Source organism: Chamaea fasciata, unplaced genomic scaffold, assembly GCF_029207755.1.
Source record: "Chamaea fasciata isolate MVZ Bird 193981 ecotype frontalis unplaced genomic scaffold, bChaFas1.0.hap1 SCAF_6, whole genome shotgun sequence".
NCBI classification, from domain to species: Eukaryota; Metazoa; Chordata; class Aves; order Passeriformes; family Sylviidae; genus Chamaea; species Chamaea fasciata.
The window spans coordinates 576,579-594,889 of record NW_027094091.1 but is presented as its reverse complement, the minus strand read 5'-3'; the positions used below and the strand labels follow the sequence as shown (position 1 = coordinate 594,889).

At 54.0% G+C, this 18,311-nt stretch overlaps 1 protein-coding gene across 1 annotated transcript in view; it reads left to right on the top strand.

Annotated features, from left to right (window-relative positions):
• The window catches only part of ALMS1 (ALMS1 centrosome and basal body associated protein), a 57,492-nt gene extending 39,200 nt beyond the window's left edge, over positions 1-18,292 (top strand). Inside the window, exons 9-16 of the mRNA XM_066184893.1 lie at positions 4-1,543; positions 2,719-2,844; positions 4,323-4,472; positions 7,356-8,491; positions 10,481-10,595; positions 14,418-14,612; positions 16,854-17,080; positions 17,910-18,292. Of these exons, the coding sequence (XP_066040990.1) occupies positions 4-1,543; positions 2,719-2,844; positions 4,323-4,472; positions 7,356-8,491; positions 10,481-10,595; positions 14,418-14,612; positions 16,854-17,080; positions 17,910-18,146 (3,726 nt within the window). The 3' untranslated portion in view covers positions 18,147-18,292. The remainder of the gene's footprint in view (positions 1-3; positions 1,544-2,718; positions 2,845-4,322; positions 4,473-7,355; positions 8,492-10,480; positions 10,596-14,417; positions 14,613-16,853; positions 17,081-17,909) is intronic.
• The last annotated feature ends 19 nt before the right edge of the window (positions 18,293-18,311 follow it).

Below are 18,311 nucleotides of genomic sequence, written 5' to 3'. Positions count from 1 at the left end.
CAGGCTCCGTGGCGCTGTGCTTTGGGGGCAGGTCCTGGGGCCCTGAGGAGGCAGGAGCACAGCCTGGAGCGTTTCCAGGCTCCCACCTTTCCCAGGGCGGGGCACAGACACCTGTCCGGGCTTCGGGAGCTCCTCCGGCCCAACTCCCCACCTGCAACACCAAACACCAGGGCTGATCCCTGGCACAGCTCCCTCCTGGAGGACAGGCACCTGAAACCCCGGGACACTGCTGAGCTGCAGGACAGACACCTGGAGCCCCAGAAGGCTGCCGAGCCCCCAGTGTGTGCCCAGCACCCAGCTATGGGACCCCGCAGTGCCCTGGCAGGCACAGAACTGGGGCAGCCGGGCAAACCCAGCACCCTGAGCACCCTGAGCACCCAGGGGTGGCCCCCAGCACACAGCCCCAGCCTTGGGGACACCCCCAGTGCCCACCCCGAGGAGGAGTGTGTCCCCCAAGCTGACCAGGACTGTCCCCCCAGCTCAGGGGTGGGTGATGCTGCAGATGTTCCTCCTGTCCCTGCCCCAGCTGCAGCTCCTGGGGAAACACCAGCCTGGGCAACCCAGGGGGCTGGGGACAGCCACAGGGCAGGGTGGCCCCAGTTTGTCACCGAGGGGGGCACACACAGTGCCAGGGCCCCCCAGTTTGTCACCGAGGGGGGCACACACAGTGCCAGGGCCCCCCAGTTTGTCACCGAGGGGGGCACACACAGTGCCAGGGCCCCCCAGTTTGTCACCGAGGGGGGCACACACAGTGCCAGGGCCCCCCAGTTTGTCACCGAGGGGGGCACACACAGTGCCAGGGGCCCCCAGTTTGTCACCGAGGGGGGCACACACAGCGCCAGGGCCGGGGGGCTCAGCCAGGACATCAGTCCAGGGATGGATCCCCCCTCCCTGAGCTCAGCCCAGCAGGAGCAGCCCCCGGGTGCCCAGCCCCAGCTCTGGGAGGGCTCCCGAGGCCCGGCTGCCCCCGTGGCACTGCCGGGGGGCCCCGCTGAGCTGCTGGCAGAGGGCAGGAAAAGCCCCGAGGAGACGGCTCCTCCTCACCCTGTACCTGCCGGTGAGGCTTCCTCCAGCACACCTGAGGCTCCCTCCTCCCCAGTGAGGAAATTCCTGAGCTGCGTGCACATCACCCTCTCCTCCAGGGTCACTGCCCCCGCTGGGGACGCTGGAAACGGGGTGAAGGGTTGGGACAAACCTCCAGGGGAGGCGGTGACCCCAAGAGCAGCTCCAGCGGAAGGTGTTCCTGAGCTCCCTGCTGCTGGGGCTGCCCCAGGGCTGCCAGCAGCTCCCAGGCAGGCGTTCCCCTCCAGGCAGGAGCTGCAGGGCAGGAGCAGAGCCCAGCCGAGGGTCTGGGGGGCTCGGGGTGCCCAGGGCACCCCCAAACCTGCCGGGAGGACTTCGGATGCTGCCAGCCAGATGAGCACGGAGAGCGCCACCAAAAGCGCCTTGTCGGCAGAGGCGTGTGTGCAGCCCCGGCGCGGAGGAGAAGGTGCCCAGCACTCGGCAGCCCACCAGGAGATTCCTCCCTTCCCCAGGCAGCCTGGTGAGCAAAGCCCTGCCCTGTGTGTGTCCGTGGGCTTGGATCTGGGCGTGCGGATAAGTGGTAAAACCCAAACCCGGCTTTCTTCCGGGTAACAACATCCTTGAGATGATTTGGGTGTTTGCTCCTACGGGGGAAACCCCCAACCCTTAAACTTGGGTTTCTCAGCCTTGTCAGGAGGGAGCCGTGTGGATACCGTTCAGGTTTCTCCAGAACTGAGTTCTCTGTGTCCGAGTGTGGCTGGAGAATTATTTTCTGTGGTGTTTGTGTGTGTGGACGATTGGATTTGGTTCACTTGGAGTTCAGTGAGAGCTGGATCCGGTTGCTGGTTTACTCTCTGGTGGAGATAACAGCAGAAAATCAGAGGGACATCTGCCCGTTGCTGCTTTTAACGGAACAAGCCAGAAAAGTGCAGGTTTGGGGGTGTCTGTCTGCAGAGGGACGCGCATGTTCCCAGGGGATTCCCACCCCAGTGGTGGTCTCGGGGCTCTCTTGTGGCTTTTATTGACTTGAGGCCCACATCCCTGGTCCTTTAAAAACGATTCCCTCCAACGGGGTCGGCTGGGAGCCCTGTGGGTACAGCAGATGTTCCTGTGAGCCCGTGTTTGCCACCTGATTAAAACTGATTAATATTAAAACTGATTGATATTAAAACCGATTAATATTGAAACTGATTATTAAAACTATTCAATATTAAAACTGAGCACAGTTTCAATATTGAACAGGTGAAGCTGTTTCTCCAGGGGAGTGATGGTAACCTTCTACCTGTGGGTGGGGATCAAAACATTCCTTTTATTTTATTTTATATTTTATTTTATTTCATATTTTATTTTATATTTTATTTTATTTTATATTTTATATTATTTTATATTTTATTTTGTTTCTTTTCTTTTCTTTTCTTTTCTTTTCTTTTCTTTTCTTTTCTTTTCTTTTCTTTTCTTTTCTTTTCTTTTCTTTTCTTTTCTTTTCTTTTCTTTTCTTTTCTTTTCTTTTCTTTTCTTTTCTTTTCTCTTATTTATGAGATAGCCGTTCACTTTGCTAAAGCCCCGGCTATTTCTGAGGCTGCAGCAGCAGCGGGATCACTCCGGGGCATCCCGAGCAGCCTCCCCAGGCCGTGCCCTGTTGCACCGGAGGTTTCCAGCCCGGCTCCGGCTCACTGTTCCCCTTTCCTCCCCCAGCCCAGCCCCTGCTGCTGCCCTACAAACCCTGGGGGAGCTCTGGCATGTATTATGTGCCTTTCCAGAGACGTGCAGCCGCCGTGTCCCCGGAGGAGCGTGAGGCCGGCGCAGACAGCTCCCCCTCAGGTACTGCACCCCGTCCCCGGCGTTCTCTGCTTTTTGTGAGTTCCCTGGGATCCGTGGCTGGGCTCAGTTCCTGCCTGCAGCCTCTGCTGCCCAGCCCTGGGCTGGGAGGGCAGTTCCTGCTCCGTCCTGGCGGGGAAGAGGAGCGGAGCTCAGTGTTTTACAGCCTGACCATCCCTTCCTTTCCTCTGGGAATTAGTGCTCGTGGGGATCCTTTCAGATCTCTGCCACTTTTCCTGGACAGAGTGGGTCACTGGGCATTGTTTTATTTCCTGGTTGGTTTCACTCAGAGCTTTTTAATACCCAGAGTTATCTGTAGACAAAACTCACCTTAGGGACGTCCAGTTCCTCAATTCCAACAGAAACTTTCCCTGGAAAGAAAAAGGGTTTATTTGCTGCTTGGTTTCACCCAGAGCTTTTTAATATCTGAAGTTATCTGTAGACAGAACTCACCCTAGAGATGTCCAGTTCCTGAATTCCAGCAGGAGCTTTTCCTGGAAAGAATGGATCACTGGGCATTGTTTTATTTGCTGCTTGGTTTCACCCAAAGCTTTTTATTATCCCAAGTTATCTGTAGGCAGGATTCACATTAGGGATGTCCAGTTCTTGAATTCCAGCAGGAACTTTTCCTGGAAGAATGGATCACTGGGCGTTGCAGGTTCTGTTTGCTGTTTGGTTTCGCTCAGAGCTTTTTAAAATGCAAAATTATCTGTAGAGAAGACTCACCTTAGAGATGTCCAGTTCCTGAATTCCAGCAGGAACTTTTCCTGGCAAGAATGGATCACTGGGCATTGTTTTATTTGCTGCTTGGTTTCACCCAGAGCTTTTTAGACAGAACTCACCCTAGAGATGTCCAGTTCCTGAATTCCAGCAGTGCTGACCATGGGATCAGGCTGATCCAGCAGAAGTGCCCAGATCAGTCACTGCAGCCACAAGTTGTGCTGGGAATGGTTAAAGTGTCTCTGCTCTTGCCCTTTCTCAAGTTTATCTGGGGAAACGTGTCCAAAAACAAGAGGAACAAATGGGCTCCAAATCTGTTGTTTTGCAGAAACGCCAGTGCCATCTATAAAAAATTCACCATGCAAACGAGGCAGCACCGGGGTTCTGGGGAGACGTGGAGCAGGATGAGAAAACATGTTTTGTTTTTCCCAGCGCCTGCTGCACTCAGGGCTCAGCTCAGGGGGAGCAGCTCAGGGAACTGGGGGCAGGAAATGCTGGCATGTGACCGGGTGGGGCTGGCAGGGCTGGGGAGTTGGTGGGGACAGCTGTGGGTTTCTGATGTTGGGACAGCATCATGGAATGGTTTGGAAGGAGCTTAAAGATCATCCCATCCCAGGACATGGCAGGGACACCTCCCACTGTCCCAGGCTGGCCTTGGGCACTGCCAGGGCTCCTGGTTGCTGGTGAATTGTGGCATTTCTGTGTAATTGTGGCATTTCTGTGTCTGATTTTCCTGTTCTTGTGCTGCTCTCTCTGTGCAGGCTCAGAGGATGCTCCTGCAGTGCTGGGGGTGAGGGGTGACAATCCCCCTGCAGCCAGGGCAGCTGCCCAGCACAGAGGGACAATCCACAGGGCTGGCCCTAAGCTGGCCTGGGCTGAGGAGCAGAGGACACCACTGCAAGAGCCTCCAGGTAATTAAAATGATGGCTTTATGTTTGTTAATTAGAGTTAGAATGTGGCTTTATGTTTATCAATTCTTATCCACGTTACGCTCTCACAGGCTGTGAGTTCTACAGCACTTTTGGCTAACAGAGTAAAAAATGGCCCCCATCCCTTTCTCTGTAAAGCCTTTTAAGCACAAACTGTCCAATTATGAAATGACACCTGAACTATTTTTGCTTTTAACCCAATAACCAACCACCCGTGGCCCACAATGCGGATTTTTCTACCCAGTTACAAAATCCCACCCAAAGCCATGGAGAAGAAGGTGAAAAAGGACTCAGCCTCTGCCCTAAATCCTCCATCTTGCTTTATATATATATTACTATTTTCTAAACCCTTAAACTCTTAAGTTTTTCCCCCTGTGCTGTCACACACTTGTATCCAAACTCCGCACCCACAATCCCAGTGCTGTCACTCAATTTTGGGAGCCTTTTCCACGGCCTCAGGTCCAATGCAGTGTTTGCCTGGGGGTCAGTGCCCGCCAGCACAGAAAGCCTGGAATTCTCAGTGCCCAGGGCTCCATCAGTTTTAATTTTGTGATTGTTTCTGTGTGTTCATACATGTGGAAGAATTCAGATCCAAAGCCGGGCATTCCATGACCTGTGGTTCGGGTGACATTGCTGACAGTCTGCCAGAAAATCCCGAATTTGACTCAGTTTCCTCTTTCTGCTTCTCCCTGAGTGATAAAATCCAGCTTTCCCTGGGGGCTGTGGCCTCTGCCTCCCTGGCAGTGTCCCCAGGCTGGGCTGGAAGGGTTTGGAGCAGCCTGGGACAGTGGGAGGTGTCCCTGCCATGGCAGGGGTGACACTGGGTGGGACTTAAGGTCCCTCCAGCCCAAACCCATTCCCTGACCCCATGGAACTCTTGGCCATCAGTATTTCTGGCATTCCTGTGCCTCCCTGGGGCTGGCCCTGCCCGGGGACACTCTGCTGTGCGCTGTGATGTCACATCAGGTCCCCGTGTCCCCTGGGTGTCCCTGAGCTCCAGCCTGCTGTCCCTGTCCCTGTCCCTGCCGCGCTGGCCCTGGGGGAAGGGTCGGGCTCTGCTCCTGCTCTCCGAGCTCGGGGTGGTGAGGATGCTGCAGGATGGGATCAGCCCCTGGCCTTGGCACTGCCTCGGGTGGCAGCAGCTCAAACAAATCCTCCTGGACGCTTTTTGTACAGCACAAACAATCCCTGGGAGTTCCCATCCCTGGGTTTCCATCCCTGGCACGGCCTTCTGTAGCCAGAAATTGGGATTCCATCTGATTATTTTCATTTTTTCACCTCAGGTGTTGGTTTTTTTGATTTGGTTTTTTTTTTTCTTTGAAACTTTTTCCTCTCAGAGCAGAGAGATGTTTGGTGTTTCCAGAAGACAATTTGTGTTTGCAGAGGGAACTTTTCAATGGTTATGTAAGGCTTGCAACATCAATATGAGAGGGGAACAAAAAGCGTTAGCATAAAATGATCTCCTCACGTGTTTCTGTAGCTGTGATGGTCTGAAGGCCCAGGTAAGGAAGGAAGTGTAAGGAGAAAAGGATCTTTTGTGAAGGCAGCCAGTGCAGCTGCAACTTTAAAGAAGCTTTCAGAAGAAAGGCTTGCATGTCTTAAATCTTCCCTGACTTCTTCAACTGTATTTTTAGATGATCTAATAAAAGATTACCTCTACCCACAGAGCTTGTCTAGAGCTTAAAATTATGCAAGTTATGTATTTTTTTTTTAAAAAAAAGTTTCTCCATACAAACTTATTTTTATTTTTTGCCTGTTTACATTCCTTCCATTTCTTGGTAACTTTCTAAGAAGCCAGGAATAGCAAAGTTCTGCCTGGCATTCCCGAGCCTGATCTCATTTGTCAGGAGGATGTGGAGGAAGCCTCTTACACAAGTTTATAAACACTGCCCTTGTATGGGAAGAAAAATTCCTGCAGTTGCAGTGTTAGTGAGGCCGGGCCTGGCTGCACTATCCGTGATCTCTGGGCTGGGCAGGAGGAGATCCAGCCGAAAATACAAAAAAAAAACCCCACCACGCAAGGCACGTTTTAAACCTTGATAGTTTTTACATTATATTCCAAACGGCTTTCAAGGTGTTTTGGAGAGTGGTGCTGGCACGTGCTGTGTGTGTTTCATGGGTGGCCAGGGTGTCCCCAGCCCTGGGAGGGTCCTGGAGCACCCCGGGGTGCTGGGGGTCTCCCTGGCACTGGGTGGGCTCTGAGATCCCTGCCACGGCTCTCAATAAGGGCTCAGCTCAGTGGTTTTCAGGAATTGGATTCCTCCCCAGATCCACTCGGGTGTAACGGTCTCTTGGATTCCGTGTTGGCAAAGGACAGAAGATGCTGTTTGTGTGGTTTTAATGATGCTCGAACTGCGTTGTTCTGAGTTCACTGCGTTTGGGCAGTGAGCTCGGTGGTCCTGCTTTTTATCCTTTGGGAAGTTTTAGGGTGGAAATCCTCCACTTCAGGCTGAGAAACAAAACATTCCAGTGTTCCCTTCTTCTGCAGATGGTTCCAGGAGTGTGAGATCTTCCCTAGGCTGAGAAACAAAACATTCCAATGTTCTCTTCTTCTGCAGATGGTTCCAGGTGTGGGAACCCCTCCCCAGGCTGAGAAACGAAACGTTGCAGTGTTCTGTTCTCTTGCAGAGCTCACAGGTGGTTCCAGGAGTGTGGAACCCTCCCTAGGCTGCGAAATGAAACGTTGCAGTGTCCTGTTCTCTTGCAGAGCTCACAGGTGGTTCCAGGAGTGTGGAACCCTCCCTAGGCTGAGAAACGAAACATTGCAGTGTCCTGTTCTCTTGCAGAGCTCACAGGTGGTTCCAGGAGTGTGGAACCCTCCCTAGGCTGCGAAATGAAATGTTGCAGTGTCCTGTTCTCTTGCAGATGGCTCCAGGAGTGTGAAATGTTCCCGCACTGCCCCTGACTCCACCTGGCTGCCCGTGCCCATGGCTGGGAGCTGCTCCCCACGCCCCAGGGACCTCTCCAGGCACAGGGCTGGGGCTGTCCCCTCCTCGGGGCCTGCCCTGGCCACAGCCCAGCAGCCCCAGCAGGGTCCCCGTGTCCCCCAGGGCCAGTTCTTTGCCCTCCCTGCCGAGGCTGATGACAGCAGGAACGAGGAGCTCAGTGCCAGGACACCCTTGAACGGGATGGAGCCGCCCCAGGGAGCTGCTGGAAGGGATCCTGTGCCACGAGGCCGAGCAGAAAACCTCCAGGAGAGCGTGGGGAAAGCTCCAGGGCAGAGGAGCCACGCCAGGGGCAGCCTGGATGAGCTGTGGGTGACGTTCCTGGAGCGCCAGAGGAGGCAGCAGCAGCAGCAGCAGGATTTGGGCAGGAGCAGGCAGCTGTCCCTGGTGGAGCGCCTGGAGAGGCTGGCCAGGCTCCTGCAGAGCCCCATCGCACACACTCTGGCACCTGCAGCAGCTGGGGACAAGGCTCCTGAGGGGGAGACCCGGGCGAGGAGAGAGCCAGGAACGCAGCTGGCAGGAAAAGGCGGCTCTGGGAGCAGCGTGGAGCCCAGGGGAACACGAGAGGGAGCACGTGTGAGCCGTGGCAGAACAGGCCTGCAGGAGCCTGGGGCACACAGGGGGATCCAGCACCTGCACAGGATCCTGCAGGAGCAGCAGCACCTGGAGATTCCCAGTGACAGCTCCTCGGAGACGAGGCTGAGCGCAGAGCCCAGCACCTGCAGCACCTGCAGCACTTGGGGCTGGGACACGGGGACCCCGGCAGGGCTGGACACGTCCCCGGCCTCGGGGGACAGCAGCTCCCTGTCCCTGTCCACCATCGACACGGCCAGGCTGCTGCGGGCCTTTGGGCAGCACAGGCTGGGGCTGGCCCCAGAGGTGACCCCAGAGGTGACCCCAGAGCTGTCCCCAGAGCTGTCCCCAAGGCTGGCCCAGCTGTATGGCGCCATCAGCCAGCAGAAGAGCCGCCTGCAGCAGTGGGACGAGCGCGGTGCAGGAGCCGTGGGATGTCCCCAGGGAGCTGCTGACAGCCCGGGGAAGGGCCAGCACAGCCAGGTAAGAGCTCCCTGAGCCCAGCCCGGAGTGATCCCCACGGGAATTATCCCCACGGGAATTCCCCGCTGCTGGCTCTGGCAGCTGGGGATCACCGAGAACTCCTTGCCTGGGGAGGTTTCTGCCTTGCATGTGAGCAGAAGGTGGGGCTCTGCAGGAACTTGGGATGGCAGAACACCACTGGGGCTCTTTCCTTGTCTCTATTTCCCTTGGGAAGCCAATCCTGCTGTTCCTGGTACCTGCAGGCTCTGGAGCTCTTTCCATGTCTTTATTTCCCTTGGGAAGCCAATCCTGCTGTTCCCTGGCACCTGCAGGCTCTGGCTTTGGCAGTGCCCAACACGAGCTGGTAAATTTGATCCAAATTCCTGAACCTCCCTGGGCAAGGATCCATAGAATTATTGGGATTTTCCTGCTGTTTTGTCCTGTGAATAGTGGGATTGTTTTGTCTGGCTGGTTGTGAACTTTTTCTCTTTAAAGAGCTGAGAATTCCAGGTGGGAACTGTGATTTATTTCCTCCATTTTTTGGTATTTCCAGATGAAACTGGAACTGGCATCATTACTACCAGGTTTAATTGAAATTAGCTACTTTATTTTACAGAACCAACTCCAAGTCTGTTGGTCAAACAAGCCAGTGAATTATAAAATAGTGAAACACAACGTAAATAACTAAATAAAGCTCGGGGAGAAACAATCTTTTTGAAGGTGAAGAATGGTTTAAAAATATTTTATTTAATATTTTTATTTATAACATTTATTTGAAGGCAAGATAAACCCGCCCTGAGCTTTGCAATATTAAGACTATTAACCAGAACGCCAGCATGAGGACCCAACATTTCTGGCACAGCTGTAGAATTCAGAAGATTATTTTATTCCACGTTCCATTCACAAGATTAATTTTTCAAGGTCTGTTGGACCTTAACCCCAAATCTGATTTTTTTGTTGCCTGTTCAATCACCTGTGAGATGACAAAAGGAATTGATGCTCTGTGGAAGCTGGGGCTTCCCTGGGGATGGAGAGTGTAAACCCCTTCTCTCCGAATTATTGTCATTTTGAAATTGAACAGGCTGTGCTGCTGTTCTGAATGCCAGGGGTGATCCAGGCGGGAATGCTGGGCTCCTCCCCCTGGGTGGAGCCTCTCCCCGTGGGATGATGGGATTGGCTCCTCCCCCTGGGTGGAGCCTCTCCCCGTGGGATGATGGGATTGGCTCCTCCCCCTGGGTGGAGCCACTCCCCGTGGGATGATGGGATTGGCTCCTCCCCCTGGGTGGAGTCTCTCCCGGTGGGATGATGGGATTGTATCAGCCCTGCAGTGAGCCTGGATGGCCCATGGACAGCAGAGATCCCCTGGAGGGAGGATGGGTCCTGGAAGGGATAAAGAAACACTGTCCCAGCTGGTTTTAATAGAAGATATCCCCCCAGAGTGATGAGGGACAGGTCCTGGAAGGGATAAAGAACACTGCCCCACCTGGTTTTAATAGAAGATATCCCCCCAGAGTGATGAGGGACAGGTCCTGGAAGGGATAAAGAACCGCCCCAGCTGGTTTTAATAGAAGATATCCCCCCCCAGCGTTATGAGGGACAGGTCCTGGAAGGGATAAAGAACCCTGCCCCACCTGCTTTTCATAGAAGATATCCCCCCAGAGTGATGAGGGACAGGTCCTGGCAGGGATAAAGAACTCTGCCTCACCTGGTTTAACAGCTGCCCATGAACAGAAGATCCCACCCAGACTTACAAGGAATGGGTCCTACAAGAGATGAAGAAAAAAACACCTCCCCAGCCAGTTTCAGCAGATGGCAAATAGAAATACACGTTTTGTTTTGGTTCCATAAGCCAAGACAGGGACACGTCAGCCTGGGGTCAGCGTTAACCACAGTGGGGAACAAAAGGCACAAGGAGGCAAAAGCAGTGAGGTTTTCCTGTTGAAATCCTGTGTTCTGCTCATCTCGGTTGCAGTCTCAGGAATTGCTGTTCCCTTTGCCTGTGTTTTGTAGAGGACCATCCCCTTTTCCTTGGACTCCACCTGTGCCAGCAGCAATTCCTGGGGCCCGAGCTCTGCCCTCAGCAGCAAGCGACGGACACGGATGCTCAACAAAGGGATCCAGGCAGGTGAGGCCCAGAATTCCAGACTTCCCTGGACTCTTCCTGCCTTTCCTGCCCTTGGAAGCCCTTCTGCCCGGCCTGGCTGTTTGTGGGGATGGCTCTGCACAGGCAGCACTCTCCGAGTTCACTCCCAGTGCTGTCAGAGGTGTGTTCGGTGACCAGGAGCTGTTTAATTGCCATTCTTGGGCTGCTTTAATGACCCGTTTTCCCCACCTGTAAATTGATCAGCCTCAATGGCAAAGGTGAGCTGCCTTTTCTTATCGTTGTTTTGTTGGGTTTTTTTTCCCCCCAAGGCATCTGTTCCTCCCAGAACGGCTTTTGTAGGCATATGCTATTTCAGAAGGCAACTGCAGTGTTCCGTGCTCTTCCTGGGGATATTTTGGGTGTTAAATTCTATTTCAGTCCCGAGCTGCTCCTGGGGCCTGGTGCAGTTCTGCAGTTGGGTTTGGTTTTGTTGGTTTTTCTTTTCCTGGTGGCAATTAGCAGTTTCTTCATTGCTTTCATTTTCCACGCCAACTCCCCGTCACCACGTTGAGTAAGGGCCTGGGTTTATTCATCAGATACAGCGATTATTTATTTATTGCTGCCTGTGTGCAAGCAGATTGAATCAGGGGAAGGATTTTTCATAGGGCAGAGTTAATTCCACTTTAATTCCCACCCCCAGATAAATGTATATTTTGCTCGAGGTGTTTGGTTTTGGTTTCCCTGGGGTTATCACGCAGTGACAATCCCGAGGCACTGGAAGCTCTGCTTGGTCTGGGGGAGTGGGAATATCAAGGGTTTGGCTCTTGGAGGCACAGGATTCTTCCCCCTGGGTTGGGATGGGGTGTTGGGTGGGGCTGCTGTGTGAAAGGGCTGATGATAAAGGTGGGGAGATGTTTTGGAGCCCTGGGCACTGAGAATTTTACATTTTCTGTGCTGGCAGGCACTGACCCCCAGGCAAACACTGCATATCACCCGAGGCCGTGGAAAAGGCTCCCAAAATTAAATAACAGCACTGGGATTGTGGGGGTGTGGTTTGAATAGAAGCGTGTGACATCACAGGGTGCAAAACTCAGAGTTTAAGGGTTTAGAATATTGAAATATATACATATATAAAGCAAGATGGAGGATTTAGGGTGTAGAAAAGTTCTTCTTTTTCACCTTCTTCTCCACGGGTCTGGGTGGGATTTAGTAATTGGTAGAAAAATCCACATTGTGGGCCAGGGGTGATTGGTTCTTGGGTTAAAAATAAAAATAATTTTGGTGTCATTTCTTAACTGGACAGTTTGTCCTTAAAAGGCCTCGGAGAGAGAAAGAGCCATTTTCACTTTGTTAGTTTGAAGTGCTGTGGCACTCACAGTCTGTGAGACTGTGATATGGATAAGGATTAATAAACATCTGAGTCCGAACAAATCTCTGGCAGAAGGAGATAGAACCCAACAGGGAAGGGTCCTATTGGGAAATCCAGGGGCTGCCTATTGTCAAATGTGTCCCAGGGATGGGAGCCCAAACGGGCCAAGGCTCCAGGGTTATGTGGCAGATAAAGGGCTGGTCCTGAGGCTCCAGTAGGGATGGGGGAAATGGTTAAAAGGGATGGGCAGGAACCAGGGGGGCTGATGGTAACTGGGGCAGGAGTGAGGCAGCATTTCCCCCAGAAGAAGAGGTTTTCTATGGGAATTATCCCCCCTTTGGAATGGCTGTGCTGCAGAGGGGACATGGGAAGGGATCATTAACATGGGAATTAACAAACTGGGTAATTGGGGCAGGAGTGAGGCAGCATTTCCCCCAGAGGAAGAGGTTTTCTATGGGAATTATCCCCCCTTTGGAATGGCTGTGCTGCAGAGGGGACATGGGAAGGGATCATTAACATGGGAATTAACAAACTGGGTAATTGGGGCAGGAGTGAGGCAGCATTTCCCCCAGAGGAAGAGGTTTTCTATGGGAATTATCCCCCCTTTGGAATGGCTGTGCTGCAGAGGGGACATGGGAAGGGATCATTAAAAATGGGAATTAACAAACTGGGTAATTGGGGCAGGAGTGAGGCAGCACTTCCCCCAGAGGAAGAGGTTTTCTATGGGAATTATCCCCCCTTTGGAATGGCTGTGCTGCAGAGGGGACATGGGAAGGGATCATTAAAAATGGGAATTTATTGCAGCTGAGTTTTGGTGTGAATGGGATGAGAAATGCTGGGCCAGGAGCCCACAGAGGTGGGGAATCCTTGGGAATAATCCCAGAGGGATGGGATGAGGCCTGAGGCAGCCTTGGGGTGAGCCCTGCCTTGAGCAGGAGCCTGGTGACCTCCGGAGCTTTCTGCCAGCCTCAGCTTCTCTGTGACCGCACAAAACACCTGCTGCGATCCACAACATACAAAATAAACCCCTTAAAGACTTTTAATGACTTGTATGGTAAATTTAAATGATTGTTAATGGGATCACAGGGAGAACAACCCCATGGGGTCCAAGGGAGGGAAGAACGTTCTAGGAGGGTGCATATGTGGTAACAGGGTGACATGAGCTTAACAAACCAATGGAAAAGGGAAACCTAGGAGATATTAATGTGCCTGCAAAGGCCCAGGGGAGGAAGGTTTTTCTCACCCTGGTCTAAAAGGGGATCTGTGCTGGTGGCCTCCACCACGGGGTCATTCCCTGCCCTGGCACAGTGAGTGTTGGAGTCCAGGACGTCACTTTAGATGTCCTGGTTGGTCACAGACCTTGGCAGAGAGGACTGGGACCCGAGCAGGAGGGTTTGGGTTCTGTACAAGAGGGTTTGGGATCTGTACAAGGATTGGGATCTGTACAAGAGGGTTTGGGGTCTGTGCAAGAGGGTTTGGGATCTGAACAAGGATTGGGATCTGTACAAGAGGGTTTGGGGTCTGTACAATAGGGTTTGGGATCTGTACAAGAGGGTTTGGGGTCTGTACAAGAGGGTTTGGGATCTGAACAAGAGGGTTTGGGGTCTGTACAAGGTTTGGGATCTGTACAAGAGGGTTTGGGATCTATACAAAGTTTGGGATCTGTACAAGGATTGGGATCTGTACAAGAGGGTTTGGGATCTGTACAAGAGGATTTGGGATCTGTACAAGGATTGGGATTTGTACAAGAGGGTTTGGGATCTGTACAATAGGGTTTGGGATCTGTACAAGAGGGTTTGGGGTCTGTACAAGAGGGTTTGGGATCTGAACAAGAGGGTTTGGGGTCTGTACAGGAGGGTTTGAATCCTGGACATGGGGTGTGGAGCTGGTCCAGGGGGGTTGGAGACCCCGGCACAGAGCCCAGCAGGACACAGCCTTTGACTTCAGTCCCTGGAAAAAGCTTCTAACACCAAGAGAGGAATTACAAGTCACCAAGGTGTGACAGACAGCAGTGTAACTTGTCACAGGCTGGAAAATTCTGTAGTTTTGGGGCTCTTAGAGGTGGAGGTGGAGGATTTAGGGCGGTGCCCTGGGTTCTCCTTCTCCCCTGGCCTCCATGTCCTGCTGTGAGGGTGGCGCAGAGGAGTTCCAGGGGATTGGGTCAGAGCAGAGGTGACCTGTCCAGTGCAGGTGACAGGTTTTGGCACATAATTGTAAATAACAGACACTAATTACTGTATAAAGGGCAGAGACCTCCCATCACAGGGGGAGTCGTCTGAGCTGCTCAACAGACCTCGGAGCTTGCAGAGAACATTGTGAGATACGAGCTCACAAACAGCTCACAAACAGGAAATCAAGAAAACCAGACCCTGAAGATGCCATTTCTTTCTTGCCACCTGGCTCGGGGCTTTCAGAGGGCAAAAAAATAAATTCTGAACCGCCTGAATCCCGGGTGAGGAACCAAACCTGAGATCCCTGCTGTGTTCCTCTTGCAGGAGACCTGGAGATCGTCAGCAGCGCCACCAGGAAGCACACCAGGGACGTGGGGGTGACCTTCCCCACCCCCAGGAGCAGCCAGCACCTGGGGCAGCCCCCGGGGCAGGGACAGGGACGGGCAGGGACAGCCTGGGAGCACCAGAGGGCACGGCCGGACACACGGACAAGGAGGGACAGGCTGCATCTCCTGCAAGGTCAGCACCCGTGGGAGGGCTGGGGACACCCAGCTCTGTCCTGGACAGACAGACAGACAGACAGAGGGACAGGCTGCACCTCCTGCAAGATCAGCACCCATGGGAGGGCTGGGGACACCCAGCTCTGTCCTGGACAGACAGACAGACAGAGGGACAGGCTGCACCTCCTGCAAGGTCAGCACCCATGGGAGGGCTGGGGACACCCAGCTCTGCCCTGGACAGACAGACAGACAGACAGAGGGACAGGCTGCATCTCCTGCAAGGGCAGCACCCATGGGAGGGCTGGGGACACCCAGCTCTGCCCTGGACAGACAGACAGACAGAGGGACAGGCTGCACCTCCTGCAAGGGCAGCACCCGTGGGAGGGCTGGGGACACCCAGCTCTGTCCTGGACAGACAGACAGAGGGACAGGCTGCACCTCCTGCAAGATCAGCACCCATGGGAGGGCTGGGGACACCCAGCTCTGCCCTGGACAGACAGACAGAGGGACGGGCTGCACCTCCTGCAAGGGCAGCACCCATGGGAGGGCTGGGGACACCCAGCTCTGTCCTGGACAGACAGACAGACAGAGAGACAGGCTGCATCTTCTGCAAGGGCAGCACCCGTGGGAGGGCTGGGGACACCCAGCTCTGCCCTGGACAGACAGACAGACAGAGGGACAGGCTGCAAGGTCCTGCTGAGCTCTGGTGGCATTTTTGGCTGTTAGATGCAGGAAATGCAGGAACTGGGAAGGAATAAACAAGGGAGAGAGATAGGAATTGGGCAGGTGGTTAATATTATTATTAATATTATTATTATTATATTTGTATTAATTTCTGGGACACCAATTGTTCTGTTAAACTCCAAGTGCTGGTCACCAACTTGGTCCTTAATGTCCCATGCCCTGAGGGTTCCCACAAGGCTTTTTTCCGGAGCACCTGAGTGGAAAATTGGGAAGAGCTCGGCTGGTTTTGAGAGCTGCATTTTCAGGCTGCTGCTGGAGCCAGTCTCATGACGTTTTCATTAATTATTTTTGTCTCTCTTTAAATTCCTGCCACTCCCGACAACGTCACAATTAGATGTTTAAAAATATTTCCCTCACTCATCATCGCTGCTGCTGTTGTTGTTGTGGGGACTGATGGTTCTGTCTCATGAGGGTTCAATTTAGAAAATCCAGAATATCTCTGCTCAGAATCGCAGCTGATGTCTGCACATGGCTGTGTGTGTAAACTGTGAGTAACTCAGCTCCTGGAGGCACCAGGTGAACATTTGGGGAAGTGTTTGATCTGCCAAAAACACGGATAAAGAGCCACCAGGGGCTCAGGCCGGCAGAGAGGCTCCTTAAAAATGTGTGATTGCTGGGAGTTAACTTCAGAGAAATTAACTGCAGAGAGAAACCTGGAAAATGGACAATCCTGGGCTCCTCAGAGGTGGTGTCTGGTAAAGAACTTGCTGCTCTTGGGACACCTGGGGAAGGAATTCTCCGCTCCGGGTGTTTCCTGCAGGAGTTGCCGTGGAATTGAGCTGCAGGGTGGGTTTAGGGCACACCTGGGCACCGCTGTGCTTCAGCCCCCAGGGAGGTGGGGCAGCCTGGGAGTGAGGAAACCACCTCGGGGTTGGGGTACAGGCAGGGGGACGGGGGAAGGAAAAGCCGCAGCGGCACAGCAAGACAAGGAATTCATTCCCCACCAGGAGAATAGGGAATGGGCTGGGCTGGGAGGGACCTTAAACCCCACCCAGTGTCACCCCTGCCATGGCAGGGACACCTCCCAGTGTCCCAGGGACACCTCCCAGTGTCCCAGGGGGATCCAACCTGGCCTTGGGCACTGCCAGGGATCCAGGGGCAGCTCCAACAAATGTGGGAATTCCAGCCCAGCCCCTGCCCACCCTCCCAGGGGACAATTCCTGCCCAAGATCTGGGGTAAAGCCGCCCTCCTTCAGCTTCAGACCACTCCTCCTGTCCCAGGTCCCTCTGCAGCCTCCTTGGAGCCCCTTCAGGGACCCTTTCAGCCCCTGCCCACGCTCCCGTCCCCGGCAGAGCTCCCCTGTGCCTGCGGGTGACTTGGGAGGTCACAGCACCATCATTCCAAGAGTTCCTCTTCCCTCAGCTCTGTCTCCTGACCATGCTCTGGGATCCCCTCTCCTGCCCGTGTCCCCTCAGCCTCGGGGAGTCCTCCAGGGGTAGAGGACCGTGGATTGGGGATGGACAGCAGGACAGGAATTGTCTCAAACCTTCCTTCCCTTCTCTGCTCTTTCAACAGGCACTCCGTGGCCCGTCCCAGCGGAGGATTTGAAACGGGAATCGAGGAAAGAAAACCAGTGCAGGGGCACTGCTGGCCCTGGGCCAGCCTGGTTTGAGCCCTGGGGCAGCAGGAAGCCTTGGAGGGAGCCCCTGAGGGAGAAGAACTGGGAGGAGCAGCCCGGGCTGGGCCAGGGAGCAGCTGCAGCCCCCGCGGCTGGCAGGGGGCTGGGGAAGCTCACGCTGCAGGTGAGGGCTCCCTGCAGCCCCGGGGGGCTCAGGGAATCCTCTGGCCCTCCCCAGGATAATTCCTTGGTGCATTCCCCAGGGTCTGGGCTGCCACTGCAGGGATTAAACCCCTTGGATATTTCCTCAGTGCATTCCCAGTGTCTGGGCTGCCACTGCAGGGATTAAACCCCTTGGATATTTCCTCAGTGCATTCCCAGGGTCTGGGGCTGCCACTGCAGGGATTAAACCCCTTGGATATTTCCTCAGTGCATTCCCAGTGTCTGGGCTGGCACTGCAGGGATTAAACCCCTTGGATATTTCCTCAGTGCTTTCCCAGTGTCTGGGCTGGCACTGCAGGGATTAAACCCCTTGGATATCTCCTCAGTGCATTCCCAGGGTCTGGGCTGCCACTGCAGGGATTAAACCCCTTGGATATTTCCTCAGTGAATTCCCAGTGTCTGGGCTGCCACTGCAGGGATTAAACCCCTTTGGCCTCAGCACCCAGAGGGATGGAGCTGACAGTTCCCCCCACCAACGCTTCTTTCCACGCAGAAATAGCCCTGGGGTGTACACAGCGTGGGGTCAAAACGAGTTTTTGCTGTTCTTTATTGTTATTTGAGGGGTTTTTTGGTTTTTTTTTAACCTTTCTGGCCAGTTCATTTCCACATTGTTAAACCTCTGATTTAAGTCTGAGCTCCTGCCCAGCGTTGCGGACAGGAAGTTTTGTATCACACCCGATGTCAGGATGGGGTTTTTTCCGTGCTTTGGGGTCCGTGGTGGGTGTTTTGGGTGTCCCCCGCAGCTGCCAGGCGCAGTTTGGGCAGGCAGGGCTGTGTTTGTGTCCCCTCAGGAGGCGCTGGCCCTGCACCGCCCCGACTTCATCTCGCGCTCGGGGCAGCGCCTGCGGCGCCTGCGGCGGCTCCGCGAGGAGAGGAGGCTGCAGACACTGCTCCGGGGGGAAGAGCAGCTGCCAGACCACGGCGAGCAGCTGCTGCAGCCCCCGGGGAAGAGGAAGGGCTGCAGGACTGCCCATCACCGAGGTACCTCAGGGGTCTCACAGAATCTCCAGGTTGGGAGAGACCTTTGAGATCATTGAGTCCAGCCCAGCCCCGACACCTCAACTGAACCACGGCCACATCTTTAAACACACCCAGGGATGGTGACTCCACCACCTCCCCGGGCAGACCATTCCAGGGTTTTATCACTCTTTCCGTGAAAAACTTCTTCCTGATATCCAACCTGAATTTCCCTT